General features: G+C 28.5%; 1 protein-coding gene across 4 annotated transcripts in view; it reads right to left on the bottom strand.

The window, feature by feature from the left end:
* LOC100204665 (voltage-dependent L-type calcium channel subunit alpha-1D) overlaps nt 1–23467 on the bottom strand; it is a 196755-nt gene that overhangs the window by 104966 nt on the left and 68322 nt on the right. For all 4 annotated transcript variants that reach the window (XM_065798025.1, XM_065798024.1, XM_065798026.1 and 1 more), the window contains 7 exons: nt 15862–15986; nt 14738–14911; nt 7589–7800; nt 6573–6685; nt 3740–3855; nt 182–265; nt 18–81 (listed from right to left, as the gene is read on the bottom strand). In XM_065798025.1, the coding sequence (XP_065654097.1) occupies nt 18–81; nt 182–265; nt 3740–3855; nt 6573–6685; nt 7589–7800; nt 14738–14911; nt 15862–15986 (888 nt within the window). The remainder of the gene's footprint in view (nt 1–17; nt 82–181; nt 266–3739; nt 3856–6572; nt 6686–7588; nt 7801–14737; nt 14912–15861; nt 15987–23467) is intronic.

The raw sequence follows: 23467 nt of genomic DNA, 5'->3' as shown, positions 1-23467 counted from the left end.
AAATATTAAAAACTAACTTTTCAACTAGTCTACTCCTCTTCGCAGTTAATTTTTTTTTAATAACAGTTTTACCATCTAAAGCTTTAAAGAATAAAGTTTAAATTTAAAAATAAGTTTAAATTCCAATTAAATAAAATGTAAACTTTATATTAGTTAAATGAAACTAATTTGGCTGAATTACCAAGTGTTTGTCCATTATATTTATTTACCAAAACATCCTTAATTTCATCTTCAGTTTCTTCTTCTTCATTATTTAGTATTTCTTCTAAAAAACAAGTTAAAAGTTCTGCATGTAAAATAAGGAAAACGTAAGTGCTATTTGCAAAACTGCAAATAAATAAGGATTCTATTTACTTTAACTTTGTTTAACTTTAACAGAAGAACTTTGTAAAAAGCTTAAAAATCAGGTTATTGAACTTCAAATGAAGTTCTAATGCTTAAAAGTTAAAAAATTCAATACAAACCCTAAAATGCTTTTTAAGATTTTCTTTGCATATTTAACCTTTAATAAATATAGTTAAAATTTGTAAACATTAGTACTTCAACTTTATAATATTTTAACAATACATCTCAAACAATGCCCCATGATGTTAGGTTGACAAAATAGTGACCTAAGATTTCCTTATTGTTTCATTTTTTGCCCTGAACATTATTTTCTATTTCTAATAAATTTTGGCTTAAACCGTACCTTAATTTATTTTTTTGTTTTAGGTAATAAAATAAAATCCACAGAATAGCAATTATTATAGAATACAAAACAAGTTGAAGAAAATTGAAATTAAAATTTTTACCCTAAAAAAATCTTGCAATCTTGAATTCTGATTGTTTAAAATTAATGTCTCAAAATGACAGTATTAAATAACCATAGCCTCCAAAGAAAATTGCAGTTAATTATCAAATCATTTAGCAAACCAAAATTTAAATCTCTATGCAATATTTTACTTTTTAAAATATGATTCAACAGACAAGTGATTATTTAGGAATTAAAATTATTTATTTTTAACTATGTATTTTGCAAGGTAAAAAAATCTAGAGTTCGTAAGCTGTGTGATTGAATTTAAAACTTTTCCACAACTCTCTCTCTCTCTCTCTCTCTCTCTCTCTCTCTCTCTCTCTCTCTCTCTCTCTCTCTCTTTATATATATATATATATATATATATATATATATATATATATATATATATATATATATATATATATATATATATATATATATATATATATATATATATATATATATATATATATATATGAAGGGCTTATTGTGAAACAATGACAAGCCACACTTTTTTTCAAAAATGAGTTATTATCATTTTTATAATCATAAATACTATACGCAATAGCCAAAAAGATATTAAGGCATAATTCTTAAAATTGGAGCTCTAATTATAAAATCATCTTACTGTAAGCACTGATTTTATAGATTTAAATAAAACTTAAAAGTCATTTTTTTCAAATATTTGTTTTTGTGGCTTGTCATTGTTTCACAATAACCCCTTCATATATATATATATATATATATATATATATATATATATATATATATATATATATATATATATATATATATATATATATATATATATATATATATATATATATATATACTCACATATGTGTAAAACATATATAAAAAAGAAATACAGTGTGTTATATAATAGGTTGAGCAATAATATAGTGAAAACTAAATAATTAGTAAGATATATTTATTATGATATTTAAAAGTTATCTAAATAAATGTCTTACTAATTATTTATGCACGCAATCGGATCATCAGATGTAACAAAAAAAATTATACAAAAAATGCTGAAGTGTTCTCTTTGTGGACATTCAAGTTTTTAATTAGAAACTCATTTTCATCACAGCACTGATGCAAGCTCAGTTAGTTTATTGAGTAAATTCTAATTTTTTCATTTCCATACAAATTTTGAAAGTTCAGCATAGTTGGCTTTACTTTTATAAAGAAAAGAGTTTTTATGTTCATACCACCTGTCTGAAAGTTTTCTCAGTAAGCTCAATGTGATATCTTTTTTCTACTTGATAAGTTTTTCATTGCAATTAAAAATAAGGTTTTTTTAAAGCATTTTCCATTATATGGGCATGAGGTAGTTTGCTGGCAATTGCATAATTGATTGGTATATTTATGAGAAGTATAATAAATTTTTATTATGAGAAGTAACAATGGTCTTGAACTTTGAAAGACAGCTATAACTAAAAACTTAAAGGAAGTACTTATTTTTTTATTGACTAAAGTTAAGGGAGTTAAGAGATAACTGAAAATTATTTTATAGAATAAAGGAAAGGTGTTTGCATTTGAGATTAAAAGCCATTGATTGTAATAGTATTAATTTAAATACTGAATGAGCAAAAGGAGTGATACAGTGGGTTGAAAAAAACTTAATAGGAAAATTTTATGGATTGTATGTGACCTACAACAGGGAAATTAGAGTTAAGAAGTCTTACCAAGTTTTTTGATAGTCCTACTAAGGCCAGCAACCATTGGTCAGGATTGCTTGGTAAGGACAACATTTTTGTCACAATAATCAATCACATTCCTGTCACAGTTTTACAAAAGAAGAGCTTAAGTAAATACTTTAGCAACAAAGGCTGTGGATGTCTAATAATTGATTTAATAGTTTGAATAATTTGACAAGGATAATTAACCTATTTCTCAGGGATGACAAGAAGAATGGGGTTACTTCACATTTATCAGAGCTTATTATTAGAACTATTATTTTATTAAAATTTGTGAATGCAATTAGAAAACTTTATTTTTAATTTTATGAAAAAAGTGTTTTAAATAATTTTCTTCACAAATGGAATTTCTTTTGTGTGTTTTTATTTCAAAACCATTTTTGGTGTTGAAGCCATTAAGATAAATATTGTTTGAAGAAGAATAATTATTCTTTAGCTGTTATGATATTTTGACCCACCCATTAACAAAGAGTTTATTAGATTTTTAAAATACTTTTTAACCCTTCTTGTTTCTTCACCTGTCAAATAAATGTGACCTCCACATTTATTTGATAGATGAAAGCAGATTCAAGAGATAAATTTGAGAAAAAAAGTTCTTTACAAATAGTTCTGCCATATCCTCACTAGTGATAAAAAGATCTATATATGAGAGACAGAATGTTAAATAATAGAGTTTTCCATATTTCTCTTAAATCAAATCAGAACATGGATAATGATACCCTTAATAACTTATTAAATGGTTTTTATCAAAAAACCTAACAAATTTTGCAACTTACAAAAAATATTGCCTTGATTAGAAAATGTTGAATTTTTGCTTTGTAAAAAACTTCATCCGATTTAAACATATCATCATAGAAACAAATTTGGAAAAAGGGAAAGATCAGATTCATCAGCTTATCCTTAATCCACTCATTAGCTTCTCTCTAATTTTGGTACAATTTAAAAAAATTAAAGAAAATTTTTTTTCCTTCTTAGGCCAGTGTTTTAAAGTTTGGGAGCCTAAAGTAATGCATTGTTCTATTTAAACTATTTTGAGAGATTACCCAATTAAAAAAGGAGTAACCACTAAGATAGCCATTTCTTAGAAAATAATAACCATAAAGAGAGAGTAGTAACCTCTCAAAAATGATGTAACTTCTCAGAGAGGTTAATAAATGATGTAATCGCTTAGAAAGATTTAGTACAGGAAAATCTTTACCACAAGTAGTACTACCCTTCATTAATCTTTATTAACTTCTTTAAGGAAAAAAAAGAAAAAAATTACCAGCTTTTTCTATCCATTTAATGTAACTGTCGTACTGACGGTCCATAAGATTTTTTTTACGAAGTCTCAAAAAAGATTTTCTGTTTTCTACTTTTTGTCGCTCTTTTGCAAACTCACTAAATATGAAATAATAACATAGTAACTAATATATTATAATAATTATATATATATAAACACCACCAACAAAAAGTTTGAGGCAGGCTAGGAATTTTTAGATATAAGCAAATAAACAAACAATTTCAAGTCTAATTTATACTTTAATTAATATGTTTACAAAAACTAAATATTATTACACATTTTTAATCAATAATTTCCAATTTTAACTTGCGTTTTCTAGTTATACTTGTACTAGTTTTGATTTGTCAAAATAATCAGTTATTCAGTAAATAGCCCATTGTTAAGAAATAGTGTTATTAATACCTTTACTAGAGTGACAATTAATAAACTTTGTGTGTGGTATACTTTTTTGTAGTAAAAAGAAAAATAACAAGCACAGAATTGATATTTATAGCTTGGCTAAAATTGTCTAAAAATTGTAAAAAAAGTGAAAAAATGGGTAAACGAAAGGAATCAAACATTGCTGAAAGAGAAAGTATTCAAGTTTATCATGAACAAGGTTATTCACAAATTGAAATTTCAAAAAAAATAAAAATTTCAAGATGATGTGTGCAAAAGACATTACAACGACACAAAGAAACTGGTAAGAATGTAACTAGAAAACGTACTGGAAGGCCTAAAAAAACTAATAAATTACAAGATAGAGAGATAAAAAAGATTTGTTTATCAAATAGAAGGTACTTCGCCGAAAAAATGGGGTCTGTGTACAATCAACTCAATGATCTTAAAATTAGCACTTTCACTGTGAAGAACCGATTGAAGAAATTTGGCTTGCATGGGTGTGTAGCTGCTCAAAAACCGTTAACAAAACCAATTAATAAGACAAAAAGGCTAAATTGGGCTAAAAATCATCTACATTGGTCAATTAAAAAATGGAAAAACGTCATTTGGGCAGATGAATCCAAGTTTGAAGTTTTTAGTTCAAAATGCCGTGTTTTTGTGCAAAGATTTGCAGGGGAAAGGTTTTCGGAAGAATGTATAAAACCCACTGTGAAACATGGGAATGGATATGTGGTTGTTTGTGGATGTTTTGGTGGGGGGAATATTGGAAACCTACACAAAATTGAAGGAATTATGACAAAAGAGGTGTACCAAAACATTTTAAAACATCAAATGCTGCCTTCTGGTGAGAGGTTATATTAAAAATAATGGAATAACCACCACAATTACCAGATCTTAATCCGATCGAGTTGTTGTGGGAAAAACTTGATAGGAATGTGCAAGAAGAACAGCCATCTTCTGTGAAAGACCTTTGGCACATATTGCAAGTAAAATGCGACGCAATACAACCTGAAAAACTGTCTAAATTGATTGATAATATGCCAAGGATCTGAACAGCTGTAATACAGAATAAAGGTGGTTATTTTGACAAATCAAAAATTTAATTAAAACACTAGTTAAAATTAGAAATTATTGATCAAAAATGTATAATAATATTTAGTTTTTGTAAACATATTAATTAAATTATAAATTAGACTTCAAAAAGTTTGTTTATTCACTTATTTCTAAAAAATCGTAGCCTGCCTCAAACTTTTTGTTGGTAGTGTGTGTATATATATATATATATATATATTTATATATATATATATATATATATATATATATATATATATATATGCAAATATATATATATATATATATATACACATATAAATATATATATATATATATATATATATATATATATTTATATGTGTATATATATATATATATATATTTGCATATATATATATATATATATATATATATATATATATATATATATATATATATATATATATAGAACCCTTAGATGTTGTCCGAAAGTTTTTTCCATACTTTGTTGACAAAAAGTAAAAATTAAAATGCAAGACCGGAATTTTTTTTTTTTAATAATGATAGACTGCCTGCCCCAACCAAACCCTCAGTCGATGTAGCAGCACTCCCTTGCGGGTCAGGCTATTGGTCAGTCGATGTAGCAGCACTCCCTTGCGAGTCAGGCTATTTGTCAGTCGATGTAGCAGCACTCCCCTGTGAGTCAGGCTATAAGATAGTCGATGTAGCAACACTCCGCGCATGATTTACAGTAAAAAAAATAAAAATAAAAACATTTTATTAAAAAAAATAAAAATAAAAACATTGTTTATATTGTTAAAAACATTCAAAATGTTTTAAAAACATTCAGAATGTTTTTAAAAACATTCTGGTCAATTAAATTTGCGTTTTTGTGGTTTTTTTATATAACAATTAATTTGTAATTAAATTAATGGTTTTGACTTTCATCCAACACGAAAATGTTGGACGAAAGTCAAAAGTAATTAAAAGTGACGTATGTGTTGGCGTAAGAATCACTTTTTTCCTTCCGCTCTTCCCAAAGCCAACAAACTATAGATCTATATATATATGTATATATATATATATATATATGTATATATATATATATAACATAAACACTAAAATTAGCAACACAGATATCAGAATTATAAATAAACAACACACCAGATGTCAAATAATAAGGTAAAGAATAATAACCAATAATAAAAGAATAATAATTTAGAATACAAAAGGATAAATTTTATAATATTAACTTAGAAACAACCAAAATACCATAATTATAATTTAGCAACACTCTAAATATTGGAGCAATAACTTGGCATCAAATTCCAAAACTATAACTTAGTAACCAGACTTTACAATATTTATAAAGAATAAAGGAAGTAAAAATGAAATACTTTACCCACTCAGAACTCCAAGCACCAGATTAAGCATAAAAAAAGAACCAATCACAATCAATATAATAAACGCACCCCAGGTTAAAATTGGCATTTTTTTGTCACGTGAATCAATTGTCTATAAAAAGTATTGAATGCAATAAACTTTTTATCTTTTACTCTAAAATAATTTCTTCAATATATAATAATAGTAATGAAAAACAACAAAACAAGTAAAATATATACTTTTAGTTTACAATGTTACAAATTACACATGATTGCACACTAACCTTATAGATATTAAAAATAAATATAATTTTATTATGGTTTGAACAATTATGATTATTTTAATTAGGCTCATTTTTTTAGCATTCCTTAAAAAAATAATTGATCTAAAAATTAAAATTTGCAATAATAATGATTTATGCTTCTATTTTATGACATTATCTATTTCAATATTGCAATTGTAAAATAATCATTGGAGATAGTGACTTAACTTTTGAAATAAATAATAATGATAAAAATAACAGCAATAATAATCGTATGACATCAATAAAATTATTAATTTTCACAATCATAAGATTGCAAAACTTTTTTTAATTTTTTTTAATTTTTAAAAATAAAAATAAAAAATAACACTAACTTAACAACAATACATTTTTAAAATCATAAAGGGTAGTATATTTTTAAAACCCATAATAATGATAAAGGGTAATAAGATGTCCAACCATGATTAGCATCATGGTTGGGGATCTTACTACCTTTGTTAATTAGATTATACTATACTAATTATTAATTATCTTATTAACTATAATGCAACTATTATTAAGACTTTAAGAAGATTTTTTCAATCAAATTTTTTTTCCAATTTACAAGGTTACAATTGTAAAATTGTAAATTTAAATCATGTACCAACTTCTTAATATGTAAAAGATGTTGACACATAATGTTAAAACTATGTAAAAAAAAAACATTACAAAAAAAGGAAATCGAATAAAGTAGAAAAGTTATAACACAACCTAGAAAGTTTTTTAAGACCTACCAAAAATAAAATTTCTGTCCAACTTTCTAAAGTAATACATTGAAATACAGTCAGCATTGCAAGAAATATGTTATCAAAACTAGTTATTCCTGAGTTAGGTCCAGTCCATTCATATGGTTCTGCTCTTCGACATATTTGGGTTCCATTAATGCATTTTCTACCCCATCCAGCCCCATTATCACAAGGTCTTGGGTTATCATGAGGTATTTTTACTAAATTAATAGAAAAATAGAAATCAATAATAATAAAATACAAAAAATAAATAGATCAAAAGGTTTTATTTCATATTATGTCTCGTTAAAAATACTCAAGCAAGTTTATTTATTAAACTGCAATTGAGATTTTATATCCCACCACATTTCAGGTTGACATATTTGTAACAAATATTTTTAAAATTAAAATCAATTCTTATTTGCCAAAATTCAATCAATATATATTAAATAAATATCTGGATTTTATTGTTAATTGAATTGTAGTGATGTCCTTGTTTTTTGATTTATATAAATATTTTTCCCTTTCAGCATCTTTAAAATTTCTTAAAATATATTTAATAAAAATGTTATCATTATAATTACAAAATAATAATAATAGTAATAATAATACTATTAAAATAATAAAATGAGGTGACTTTAGCCAAGTTAATAATTATTTTTCTTTCAAAATTTAATTATGAATGATTAATGTATGTATATATATATATATATATATATATATATATATATATATATATATATATATATATACATATATACATATATATATATATAAATAAAATATTAATATCTAAAATATAAAAATCTATGTATCAATCATCAAATTATCAATGCAACAATTGGTCAATAGACTATCTATAACTTTTTAGAAAAAACTTTTTAGTTTATTACAACAGTTACTTTTTCTTTGTCTTATTTAATTTATAGCTGTTTACATATAAGCTACATCAATTGATCAGGGGTGAATCTAGGGTACGTCTAGTAAATCTGTAGGCGCACCCAAAAACAAAATTGAATCTAAAAAAAAAAAAATTTAGCTAATATAACTTTTTTTTACTTAACCGTCAAGTAAATTAGGTTTATTATTGTTTATATTATTATAGATTTATTAGTAGTTATTAGGATTTAAGTCACACAAAAACAATAATAAAAAAAATAATTCCTACTTGTTTAGAGTGGTTTTTCAAGTTTATATATAAATATATTTCTAAACTGGAGGTTAAAGAAATAATAAATAAATAATATTTAATAAGAAGGATCAATGGATGTCCCCAATATTATTTTATTAAATAATAAAAAACGCTTTTAAATTTTTATTCATTTTGTTAAAAAAGCAAGATATTATTTTCTTTACTTATAACATTTTGGAAGTTTTCTAAGTACTACACCCTAAGTGAAATCTTAGTCAAAATCCTTTGTTTTGCAATAATCAGGAGATCAAATACATTTTAATAATTAATAAATGGCAAAATACAACAATGGAGATCCGCAAAATTATTTTTTCCTGTGATTTATCTCTTTATTTAGTTTAGTTTTCAATAATTAATTTTTAAGTATTTGATTTTATTTATAAAAAAACGCTGTCCGACGTCCCTGAACACTTACACCCTGAAGTTTTTTTTTTCTCAACATCTTTATTTCCAACAAGGCTGCAAGCAACCACTATTAGAGTTGGAAGTTACAGGAAGAGAAAAGATGAAGTTTGTAGAGCAAGATAATGATTGACAGATGACTTAAAAGATTGCAAATTATATGAATCAGGAAAGCAAGAAGAAGGAAGCAAATTCCAAAGAAATTATGTTTGAGGAAAAAACTAGACAATTAAGAGTTTTTGAAGCACTTGGGACCAGTCACAGAAAAATGACAAGACTTAATTGAGTGACAAGTAACAGAAGAATGAGTTTTAGTAGATAGCAAAAGAGACGCTAGCTCTTTAGTGCAGTGCCCATTATTTTATTTGTAGAAAAGAAAAGAAACATTACAATGATGCAATAATAGCTGGAGGTCGGCTGCAAGAGCAGGTCCAACTATGTTTACAATGCATTTTTGCACCTTATCTAAAAGAGGAAGGTTATCATTTAAAAATCCGCTCGAGATATGGCAACAGTATTCCATACAAGGCTGGACTTAAGATTTATAGAGATAAAGAATAGAATCCGGAGAAAGAAAGTGGCGAGCATGATAAAGAGATGCAACCTTAGTAGATTTTGCAAATTTTGCAATTGATTTGATATATGGTTTCTAAGAAAGACTGGAAGTAAGAGGTAATCCTAGAAGATGAAGGGTAGATGACTCATAGAGTACATTACTGTTCATAAATATATGCAGATCTAAATTATTGCAATAATGATTAGCTGAAAAATTGGGCTTTATCTGAACTAAAGATCACCAGTCATTGTGAGCCCTATGCTGTAACAGAAATAAGATCCTTTTCAAGCTCAAATGCCCCCTCCAAGCAATCAGAAAGTGTTGGCTTCTTATCAAGACAAGAACAAATGATATTATCATCAGCAAACAATGCCACCTTAGATGTGAGAATATCTGGAAGATCATTAATGTAAATTAAAAAGAGTTTAGGACAGAACCTTGAGGAGCTCTTGAAATTAGAGGATATGAAGAAGAGTGCTGTCCATAGAAGACAATTTTTATACTTTGATTGGAAAGGAAGGATTTAATAATTTTAAAGATGTTACCTGATACATAGTAAGAGGAAAGCTTATGGAGAAGACCAGCAAGCCAAACTTTATCAAAAGCTTTAGAAATGTCAAGAGCGATAGCCTTAAGCTCTCCACCTCAATTTAATACACAATAAAATCTATTGGTTATTATTTTTAGCAAATCAGCTGTAGAATGAGAAAATCAAAATCTATATTGATGATCAGAAAGTAAGTTAATAGATTCAAGATAAGAGATTAAGTGTTTGTTAATTAAAGATCAAAAACCTTGCTTATGATAAAAAGAAGACTAATGGGATGGTAGTTTGATGAACCAGATAGCTCTCCAGATTTTTTGAAAATAGGGATAACAGATGCCGCTTTCCAGCAGGCTGGAAAATAAGACTCTGATAAGCACTTGTTAAATAGTTTTGAAAGTATAGATGACAGCTCTGGAGAACATTTCTGCAAGACTAGATTCCATGCCAGCCTGAATCTACAAAGTTATGTAAGAAGCGCATTTGTCAGCAGAAAGACGAAAGATTTCTACCCAAGGGCTATCACAAAAAAAATCACAGAAAGAGTCCCAGTCAGCTTTAAGGTAGTTGTAAGAGGTACAATGATAAGGTGATTTTGATGGTCACTCAAATAAAAACATCATTTTTAACAAACTCATAATTTTAAAGCATGTAAATTTTTATAGACTTTGACAAACAAAAAAATATTTATACCAAACTGTTCTGCAAGCTACAATCAATCTAAGTAATAAATAAACAGAGTAATTTTACTTTTATGCTAAAATTAAATTTGGAAGTAGAGGCAAATCAATAAAGTAGTCTTTAAAAGTTAAAATTATTTTTTATATTTTGCAAAAGGTACCTATCTGACCAAAGTCACCTCATTTTAGGGTATGTAATAAATTTGTGCTTTTTGTGTTGTAAAGTAAAGTCTTGTGTTATTAGTGAAAGATTATTTTAGTGAAAGATCTCTAGCTCAACTAACAACAACAACAACAACAACAACATTAGCAACAACAACAACGATAACAACAACAACAACAAGATATTTACACAAGGAATGATGAGACTTACTAATATGCAAAATATTAGTAAAAGTAAATAAATGGACTGATGAGAAGTGGACTGAGTTAACAATAAATTTAACAATAAAGGGTCAAGAACAGAACCCTGGGAACACCACAAACTGTTTGTGTTTGTTATTTGATATGTAACCATTAATGCTAACAAACTGCTTTCAATTTGAGAGATAAGATTGAAACCAATTACAAGCAACTCCTAGGATTCTGTAATGCTCAAGTTTAGAAATTTAAATGGTATGATTAACGGTATCAAAAGCTTTTTGTAAGTCAATAAAAATACCATCAAGGAAATGACCAGTATCCAGTGCCTTTTTTATTTTTTGGGTTATACTTGTTAAAGCGTGGCAAGTGGAGTGTTTTGATTGAAATTCAAACTGAAATTCATTTGAACAGTTAAAGGAACTCAAAAATGAGTATAGTCTAGAACACATTATTTTTTCAAGGAGCTTGCTAATGTTAAATAGAATTGAAATTGGTCTATAGTTAGTACATGAGAGCTTTGAGCCATTTTTATATACTGGAATGACACAAGATAATTTCAAACTGTCAAGAAAAATTCCATTTAAAAAGGAGATATTAAATAGCTTAGAGAGGATATGAAAAAATTCAGAATTAAAATCAATAAGAATGTTTGTGGGGATGCTGTTAGGACCTATTCATTTTCTAGATTTCAATTTATATAAGTGAAGATATAAGTGATGAGATTTCAGGTTTGTTGGAGATATCAGTAAACTATAAAGATTTGGTTACTTGAGATACTTTCTATAGCTAATGTAAAATGAGTGAATTTTAGAATTAAGTTTATGAGCTACATTTGTGAAAAAGTTGTTGAATTCTTCGCAGATAAGAGTTGGTTCAGTTATGTATGTTTTGTTAACTTGTTAGCAATTTGGAGCAATTTCATAAAGGTAAAATCTTGTAGAAAAACTAGCTGGTAGGGAGCACTATTTAAACCCTTAAATACAAAATGAATCGAAAGAAACACATAAACTTATAACATTATTGACATTTATTAGACCTTTTATACCTTTCCAGGTTTCATGAAGATTTTTTACATTTTCTGAAAAGAATTTTTTGAAATGTATTTTTTTACTCAGTTTTATTAGATTAATTATGGTATATTTATAGCTATTTATTAAAGATAGTTTTTAGTTTAATTACGTTTGTTAGATCCTTAACATTTTGATTTGTTGTTTATCCTTAACATTTTCCCTTAAATAAGATCTTGAATTTGAATTGATTTTATTATTCCTTGGCTTGAATTGACGCTTGTAGCTCTTAATAGTAATTTTTTTGAGTGGCACATGACAATCTAACAACAATGTTGTTTGAAAACTAGAGTTAACATCGTTTTTCCAGTCAACTTCTAATGAGTATTTAATAAATAATTTAAATGATTCTTTATTATAATTTTTAAAGTTCTTGCGGTATAAGTTATGACTGCGTGGTATAAACAATTTGTTGAAATTAGGACAAATAAGAAATTGAGGTAGGTGATCAGAAAAAGAAGTTGTTAGGTTTCCTGAAATAATTTGGTTAGTGGTTACATTTGAAAAGATATTGTCAATAGTTGTAACAGAATGGTCAGTATCTCTTGCTGGTAGCGTAATAAATGGGCGAATATTACAAGAAGTAAGTTTAAAAACTTAGAGTTTGACTGTATCTGATCCGTGTTAAAATCGCCAAGTAGAAAGACAGATTTATTTTCAGTAAATCTTTTTTGGAGAAGGGCAGATAATTTATTATTGAAGTCGTTTACATCCATGTTAAGTTGTCTATATATGCAACCAACAATAACATTTGATTTTTTGGGAAAAATTGTTTCAACAAAAGTAAATTCTAAATAATTTGGTGGGTATATGATCAAATCATCTCTTCTTTTATAAATCAGTTTTTTTGATAAATATAACAAGGTTCCACCACAAGAAGGTTCGGTTGGTGTGTGCTCAAAATTATAATTTTGAATAATAATTGCATGCGTAGAAGGAGATTCTTTTTTTAACCTTGTTTCTGTAAGCAATAATGCTAATTTCAAAACTAATTAATGATAACAATATGTTCAGATCTTTAAAAAGTCATAGATTACAATAATTTTATTTGAAGAGGAGATTAGTTTAAATTCTTTATCAGATACATCAATCAATGGAAAGACACCTATAGGACAATTTACGCACAGCCATGTTGAGCCTTTTAATTGTGTTAAATTGTACCCATGATCACAAAGCCAGCTACATTTTAATTAAGCAATTGCCGACAATTATAATAATAATATTTGCCTTAAATTAAGCAATTTAACAAAAGTAATAATAATATTTGCTGTAAAAGCAGTATTAATGAACTAATATAAAATAATAGTTAAAACAATAAAACAATAGAATAATAAGTAATATTATATCACTAACTAAAAATAAGAATATATAACTAATTATAAATTAAATAAGAAAACAAAAATTAAATAGAAAATTGTATTAAAATTATATCTAATCTTATAAATATATTATAAATGAAAACAGAAATAACATAAAAAAAAAATAAGTTAAAGTAAAAATAATGTATTAATAACTAAATTTAGGATAATAGTAAAATATTTAACAATAATATATATATAATAATGTATAATAGTAATAATTTCAAATAATTAAATAAAATAAGATACAACAAAATCAAGTTAAATAAAAATTATATTTAACCAAATTCTTCTTTTTCTTTTTTAATAGATAATTTTTACTTCTCTTTTTCTTTTTTTTTCTTCTTTTTGATTACTTTGAATTGTTTAATTCTTTTTCGAATTCAAAATTCTTTTGTTAACTCTTAAATTTTTAAAATCTTAAACATTTTTTCTAAATTTTTGGTTATCTTTATCGAAAGTTGTATTTGAATTGAGTAGTAATTTCAAAGTACTTTTTCCTTTTCTTTTCTTTTTTTTTTTCTTTTTTCTTTTTTTATTTGTTCATTAAATTATTTATTTTACTTTATTCAGTTTAGATTAAATTAAATATCATTTCTTTTTTTCGTATTTATGTTTCTTTTACTGATCCAGTCATACTCCAGAATACAATGATTCAACACTTAAGCATGATTAAAAACTGACCTCTGATTCTAAAAACTATTACAGAGGTATTCCAGAGATAAACATCCTAGTGGTGACAATAATTGTATTTGGAAAATAGTCATGCTTGATGGCTGTAACAATAACCCTTGCTAGCTAAGCCCAATACTATTAAAATTTGGTCATATATATTTGAGTACATGAAAAAAAGTTGAAAAAAGAATTTTGTATGCGACAAAAAATTATTTATAAAAAAGTATAAAAAAACACGGTTTACATTACCCCAAAAATATTCTAAAGAAATTAATTTTGAAAGTTAAAATAATATAAATCCAAAATGAAAACAACTCTTACAAGTTCCATTAAGATCACCAGGATATGAAATATTAAAGCAAGCATAGTGATATCTTCCTCTCAATAGCTCTAATCCAACAATGGAAAAAATAACAATAACAAATAATACAAGAAGAAGAATCTGTAACAAAGGAACCATAGCACGAAACAAAGACTTCATAAGAATTTGCAAACCTGAATAAAAAAAAGTGAGACAGTCAAAATAAGAAATGTAATTTTATAACTGCTTTAATTAATGTAAAGATTATATCATGTATTAAAACCTGCCAAAAAAATGAGGGATGTATGAGTGGCTAATATAATGACTGACAAGTTTTTATCTACTAGAATTTCAATTTATTAGTAATATAAATCGGTGGTAGTAATAGTTTGTGAGCCCTCAACCTATATTTATGCTGTGATACTACACATAATATCCTCATATTATTTTATGAGCCTTAGTGTTACTCATTGATGTTTACTAAACCGATGTTCAAAAAAGGGCATTCCTATGCTACTTAAACCAAGAAATTTAAATATATAAATATATTTAAAAATTTAAATTAACTGATTTAGATAGTAAAAATTAGTAGTAATTTATTGATTTAATATATAACATATACAAACAGTATACACAGAGGCGGATCCAGGAATTTTTGGTAAGGGGAGATGTTGAAATATTAAAAAAAAAAATTAAAAAAAAAAAACTATCCTCCATTTCTTTTAGATTCTGGTGGAGGAGAGGGAGGGATGCATACTCCCTATTCCCCCCCCCCCCCTAGATCCATCACTGAGTATACTAATTTACAACTTATTAAATATAGAACTAATTATAGAAGTATATTCTGTATAAGTAGTAGTAGTAGTAGTAGTAGTAGTAGTAGTAGTAGTAGTAGTAGTAGTAGTAGTAGTAGTAGTAGTAGTAGTAGTAGTAGTAGTAGTAGTAGTCGTATTAGTAGTTGTAGTAGTAGTAGTAGTAGTACTAGTAGTAGTGATAATAGTTGTTTTATCTATGTTGTAATGTTCTAGCTATGTTGCTATGATCATATGATTTTACATATTTATTATTAGCTATTTGTTATAGTAGTAAATGCAAAATTATTTCATGAGATTAAAGTTTTGATAAAATTTAATACAACATATACTTGGTATTCCTGAAACCAACTTAAGTGGTCTTAAAACACGTACTGATCGCAATGCGCGTACCCATTCAGAATTTCGTTTCGAAGAATGATTTTCAGAGCTACTGACTGTACACATTTGAATTAACCTGTGAATATAAATTTCAAAACTAATTTAGCTGAATAAAACAACTTCCATAAAAAACATTTATAAAACACTGTAAGGCATCTAGAAACAAAACAAAAAAATTAATTTTCTTTTGGCTTAAAGGCATTACAACAGTTTTGGATTAAAAAACCCACTGGTGTATTTAAAGGAAAATCTATTTAAATGAAACAATAGGATTAGACTACCTAGTATTTATTATTTTAAAAGTTTATCATAAAAATAGTAAAAAAATTAAAGTTTAATGAAGTTACTAAAGAATAATTCACTATCAAAGTTCTCAACTAAAAGTCTTTTTTTAAAAACAAGCAGCAGAAAACAATTGTGCAAACTCAATGCTTGAGTGTTCTCTATTGCTTTTAAAACAATAGGGTCATCATCACAAAAAAATTCGATATTAGAAATTCTAGTTTTGGAAATTCTGAAATAAGATTCTGAAATAAGATTCTGTAAAAGATCTCCTGAAAAGTGTAAAAAGAGCACTCTTTGTTCCACTTCAGAGAGCAAACATTCCTAGTTCCAATGCACAGTGAACTGTCTCATAGAGTCTAACTGCACAAAAACATTTTCTTCACTATTTTGATTGTTCTATAGAACTATCTATGATAATTGGCACAATGAACTCACAAAGCATTTTATAGCTTCCTGATATATAATTTTAAATTTTTCTTCAAACTCTTTAGCATCTATGAACTTTTTTATTTAATTTAAGCTATAAAAATAATATTTTTAATATTATTTTTATTGACCATTGATGACAAGTATACTTGTCAAACGTAGTGCAGAACATGATTTTATGCGCACTACGGAAAACAATTATACTCGTGACAAGTATATTTGTTTTCTGTAGTGTGCATGAAATTTTTATACAGAATACGGAAAAGGAGTAATAGTATACTCATCAGCAAAAAAAAGCCAATTGAGTTGCTTTATTACTGTTAAAATTCAATAATAGTAAGTTATTGCAGTGTAAATTATGAACTTCGTCAAAAAAAGTTTTTTCTTCTTTCAAGTTTGCTGGAGATAAGATTTTTTTTCAATTTTTTTAATTATTTTATTTAATTTATAATTTAATTACTTTATTGTTTTATTTATTTTAATTGTTATTTTTATTGTTTAATATATAACTTTATATATCACTGCTTCAAATATAATTTTAATGACTTGATTTAGTAATTTTATAATCTCTGTTTTGTTATACAGATATAATGGCTTGTAGATATACTGTCGAAGAGGCCTTCGGACTATAATGAAATTTGAATTAGAAGAGATTGAATCATGCGGTTCTTTCGATAATGATGATTTTAGAAATGATAAAACGTTATCTTGTTCTGAACTAGACTCTGATCCAGATCAAGATTACTATCAAAGGATTATTTCTGTAGACGCTGTTCCTAATCTTGATTCTCAATTATGAGGATGCACATGTACAAGAGGTTGAAATACAATAAATATGAAGTATTTGTGCAAATGGGAGATTGCAAACTAAGGAAGGTTATAGAAGTTTACCATCAATTAAATAACTTGACTCTAAATATTCAAAATAATGACACAATAAGTGAAGATTACTAAAGTATGGAAAGAAGATCCACCAAATATCAAAAGTTTTCTTTCTAATAAAAGACCTGGATTGAATCTAGATGTTTCTGAGAATGCACTTCCAATTTTTTTAATTTAATTTGTTACTGACAGATGACTTACTGAACACTTTGTACAAAAAATAAATGAATATGTTGACAGAGTTATTAACATAGTAAGACCATTACAACATAAATCTTTATGGAGCTATTTGAAAGATGTCAACCTCGATAAGATGAAAAATTTATTCACAGAGACTCTCAGGAAAGACAGAAAATGCAACCCAGAGGCAGTTAAAAATGCAAAATTAAGGAAAAGAGAGGTTTTTGGAGATCTCAAAATGACTTAACAGTTTCCATATGGAAAGACAAAAGAGATGTGCTTACCATATCCCACGCACACGTTCCACAAATGGTAAAAAATACCAACCGCCATGGAAAATAAAAAATAAATACTGTTCAAGACTACAATAACTTAATGTCTGGCATCGATCGAAGTGACCAGAGGTTACCCTACAACTCCGGTCTCCAAAAACTTTAAGGTGGTACAAAAAAGCAAGAGTCCATATCTTGGAATTGATGTTAAATAACTCTTTCTACCTTTATACCAAATTTTCAAATAATAAAAAGTTGCAAATAATAAAAAGTGCCATATTGTTTAGTTTTGAGAGAGTATTAAAGTTTTATTGGAGAATGAAAAGTAAAACCATCTGTAAGAAGACCTTCGGCAAGTTTCCATTACATATTGATAATTCCCTAAAGTGGAAAAAAATAAAAAAAATATATCTACCAAGGAGAAATTCAAGATACTGCAGATATTGCTCTGATCAACCAGCTCTTTGTATTGCTGCTTTAGATTGTATCACAAAGACATAGGACAAACACATGAAAAATAAACGGTTTTGAGCAACGCAAATGATATATAATACTTATATGTAAATGCTACCTTTAAATTAGTAATCAATGAAGAAATCTCATGAAAAAATCTCATGTAGGAATATTTACAATAATAATACAATATCTTACTTATAAAACTGTGAAAAGTGCTCTTTTTACTTAAAATTAAAGATAAAGTGAAACATTAACAAGTATATGTTCTCACGTAAAAACTCAACTGATGGTTATTTAGTTCAAGTTTTAAAAGCAATTTTAGAGAATAAAACCTTCAGAATAAAAAATTATTAGCATTTAAACTCAAGCAAGTATACTCGTGGTCCGTACTCAAGGAGAGTTTCATTTGACAAGTATACTTGTCTTCCATGCGCAATATATTAACAACTTTTTTTTTGCAGAGGATAAGAAGAAAACCCCCTTGACTACAACAACTCCCCCACCCTCCTTCATTGCAACAACCACTGTTATAATGAAAAAATAAAGTACAAAATAAAAAATATATTTAAGAAGCTTGTTACATAATATTATATAATAAATTTTATTTTTAGTTATCAGAAAACTTATCATTTTTGTCATCTGAACACTTATCTCTTGAACCTTCAGAAGACTCATCAATTAGAACATTAAGTGGATTTTGTCAGGTCAGGTTATCCTGCTACTGGTAACATGTAACCCAGTACAATCTGCTATATGTCCTGCTGCCTTGTAGGATACGCCTTTATAGGCAAAGGCTAGGAGATGCCAACTCCAACTTAAAACACCCCCTGCCTTGGGGCTCTTGGTTGAGTAAAGGCTAGAGATGGTGTCTCGATAAAAATACTCATCTTGGGCAGATGTTAAATTGCATCCGGCAACTGTATTGTAGAAGGCCTCCTAGGCAAAGACTTAAGGGGTAAACAGATTTTATCTGTTTACCCCTTAAGTCTTTACCTTGGAGACCTCACACCCCTTCTTCATCTATTAGGCTAGCGTAGATGTATTTTTAACACATTGTTTCCAGTTTAGGATATTGAATGCTGGATCTTCTTGACTTAATGCATGGGTTTTGCTTGTGTCTCTGTTTTTATGACTAGGCAACTCATTCTATTATCTCCCAATAAGGGTACAGCTCTAAACTCACTTTTATGGTTCTGAGGCCGGCTGGTAGTCAGGTTTCCCGAACTCGGTGGTAGCTCTCAGAGAGGCTGATTCCATCAACTGAAAAATATCAAAGTATTAACAGTGCCATGTTGCGCATGGATGGTGTCCCTGTTTGTACTTTTGGTGTGCATTGCGAAGGCCACATTTGGAGCCCTTTGTTACGGCTTAGGGTTTATTAGTAGTAATGAGGCAATTGCTTGGGCTATTAAACAGTGTTCTGAGTACTATCTCTGCTTTGAGTCAAGATCTTCAATCTAATTTTAAAATGAATAAAGTACCAAAAACTATAAAACACAAAAAACCATCACCATCACCAAGTTCTCTAAACCTATTGTTCACTAATATTCGTGGTCTTCAAAGTAACTTTTCTTCTGTTGAGTCTTATCTCTTGCAAAGTTCACCAGACTTAATTGCTCTTTGTGAGACTAATTTGAGTTCAGCTGTCTCATCTTGTGATCTTAGTGTTGATGGTTATCTTCCTTTAATTCATAGACTCCAACAGTCACATGCTTTGTTGGGCATTTACATTCGTAAGAATTCACCCATTTTTCATAAAACTAGGTTTGAATCCACAGACTATACTATATTTTATTTGTTTATGTTTAGCACCACTTCACTCTATCGCCTTTCTATTTGTTCTATATCACTCTCCTTCATCTCAAGACTGCACTCTTTTTGATATTATTTCTGATCATATTGACCAAGCCCTCTCTCTTTATCCATCAGCTAATATAGTTTTTGTCAGAGACCACTCTGAATGGCTTGGCTCTGGTGTCAGTGACTCTGCAGACATTAAAGCCCACAACTGTGGCCTTTCACAATCCCTAACTCAAATAGTCAACTTTCCAACTCGCTTTCCTGACAACCCGAGTCATTTACCTTCTCTACTCGACTTATGTCTTGTTTCTGATCCTAGTCAGTGCTCAGTTTCTCCACATTCACCCTTAGGTGCTTCTGATCACAGTTTGATCTCTCTAAAACTGATATCTAATTTTTCTTCAACACTCAAACCCCCCTATTATCGTACCTCTTACAACTACTTTAAAGCTTACTTTCTTCGTGATGGCCCTTGGGTAGAAATCTTTTGTCTTCCTGTTGAAAAATGTGCTTCTTACATAACTTCGTGGATTCAGGCTGGCATGGAATCTTTTGTTCCCTCTCGACGATTCCAGGTCATGCCCCACTCTCCTCTATGGTTTTCCTCACACTGTGCTGCTGCTATTACCAATCAAAACCGTTACTTCCATATCTATCAGCAAAACAATTCTCCAGAATATAGATGCCTGTTTATTACTGCTAGAAACCATTGTAAAAAGGTTTTGTCTAATACCAAAGCCTGCTATTCTCTGGTCATGAAATCTCGTATCTCATCTCAAAAATTAGGCTCTCGTGACTCCTGGAGAATCTTTAATAGTATCAATAATAAGGGCAAATCTATAATTCCACCTCTCTTGTATGGTTCTTTGTCACCTCACCTAAAGACAAAGCTGAATTGTATGCTAAAAACTTTTCATCAATATCATCTCTTGATTCCACTAGTTGCGTTCAACCTGATATTGCCAACAAACAGGTTGATCGATTGCTTGACATTCGTATCACTTCAGCTTTTGTATCTAAAGTGATTTCCTGCCTAGACTCTACTACAGCTTGTGGCCCGGACAACATACCTGTTATTGTCTTGCAGAAGATGTTCTCTGTAGCTGTTGTCAATACTCTCAAAACTATTTAACAAGTGCTTATCAGAGTCTTGTTTTTCAGCCTGCTGGAAAGCGGCATCCGTTATCCCTATCTTCAAAAATTCTGGAGAGCAATCTGATTCGTCTAACTACCGACCCATTAGTCTTCTTCCTATCATAAGCAAGGTTTTTGAATCTTTAATTAACAAACACTTAATCTCTCGTCTTGAATCTAATATTTTACTTTCTGACCATCAATATGGATTTCGATCTTCTCGTTCTACAGCTGATTTGCTAACAGTAATAACTGATAAATTCTATCGTGCATTAGATAAAGGTGGAGAGGTTAAGGCCATCGCTCTTGACATTTCAAAAGCTTTTGATAAAGTTTGGCATGCTGGTCTTCTCCATAAGCTTTCTTCTTATGGTGTATCTGGCAACATCTTATTGAATCCTTCCTTGCCAATCGTAGCATAAAAGTTGTCCTTGATGGACAGCACTCTTCTTCTTATTCTATAACTTCAGGGGTTCCTCAAGGTTCTATCCTTGGCCCTATACTCTTTTTAATTTACAATCAACGATCTTCCAGATGTTCTCACATCTAAGGTGGCATTATTTGCTGATGATACTACCATTTATTCTTGTCGTGATAAGAAACCAACACTCTCTGATTGCTTGGAGGGCCATTTGAGCTTGAAAAAGATCTCACTTCTGCTACAGCATGGGGCTCACAGTGGCTGGTGAACTTCAATACAGATAAAACTCAATTTTTTTTCAGCCAATCGTTATCGCAATAATTTAGATCTTCCTATATTTATGAATGGTGATGTACTCAATGAGTCATCTACTCTTCATCTTCTAGGATTAACTCTTACATCCAATCTTTCTTGGAAACCATATATCAAATCAGTTGCAAAATTAGCATCTGCTAAGGTTGCATCTCTTTATGGAGCTCGCCACTTTTTTACTTCTGATTCTATTCTCTATCTCTATAAATCTCAAATCTGACCTTGTATGGAATACTGTTGCCATATCTGGGGCGGATCTTCTAACGATGCCCTTTCTCTTTTAGACAAGGTGCAAAAACGCAATGTAAACATAGTTGGACCTGTTCTTGCAGCCAACCTCCAACCATTATCACATCATCGTAATGTTGCTTCTCTTTCTCTTTTCTACAAATACTATAATGGGCACTGCTCTAAAGAGCTAGCATCTCTTGTGCCATCTACTAAAATTCATTCTCGTGTTACTCGTTATTCAACTAAGTCTCATCCTTCTTCTGTGACTGTTCCTAAGTGCTCCAAAAACGCTTATTTGTCTAGTTTTTTTCCTCGAACATCGGCTCTTTAGAATTCGCTTCCTTGATCTTGTTTTCCTGATTCATATAAATTGCAATCCTTTAAGTTGTCCGTCAATCATTATCTTGCTCTACAATCTTCATCTTTTCTCTTTTAATAACTTCCAACTTTAATTAGTGGCTGCTTGCAGCCTTGTTGGAAGCGAAGATGTTTAAAAAAAAAAAAATAGATTCATCAGACAAATTAAAATTTTCTATTCTTGGAGTCAGAACAATCAAATTTAAAATCTCTACTGGCGTATTTTTGCTTCTTTTTGCAGGCAGTTCTCTGAGTGAATTAATAACAGATGTTTTTAAGAGCATACTCAGCAAATCCACATTTGTTGAAATATGTGACTTTTTCCTAATATGATGTTCTTAAAATATCCTGCCAACTTTATATTGTGATTATTCTGGAGATTATAAAGTTGTGTATTCTTGCAATTGGACTGGCCAATTGGAAGAATACACAACTTTATAACTTCTGTACTATGCATTAAAATTTTGTGCACTGTAACAAGCATGTAATACCATGAATATAAATCTAAATGTAAAACCCTAGTTTCAGAATAAAGTTTTTCGAATTTGTCACAACCAATGTCATGGCCACAAGATAGCATTTTTAATAAAACGTTAAATTTTTTAATTAATTTGATGTCTAATTTATCCTTGTTGCTTCCACTTTTTATGCCTAAATGGGGCTAATGTGTAGCAAGCATTCAGAAGTGCGTATTCAAGCATGCAAATTAGACAAACCAAAATTGTAATTTTCATTTTTATCAAACATACCTTTTAATTCACCATTCATTATTTTTGGAGAAGCACAACATATATAACATTT

This window comes from Hydra vulgaris, chromosome 05 (assembly GCF_038396675.1).
Source record: "Hydra vulgaris chromosome 05, alternate assembly HydraT2T_AEP".
Classification (NCBI taxonomy): domain Eukaryota; kingdom Metazoa; phylum Cnidaria; class Hydrozoa; order Anthoathecata; family Hydridae; genus Hydra; species Hydra vulgaris.
The sequence above is the reverse complement of the archived record's forward strand: the minus strand, read 5'-3'. Positions and strand labels throughout refer to the sequence as shown.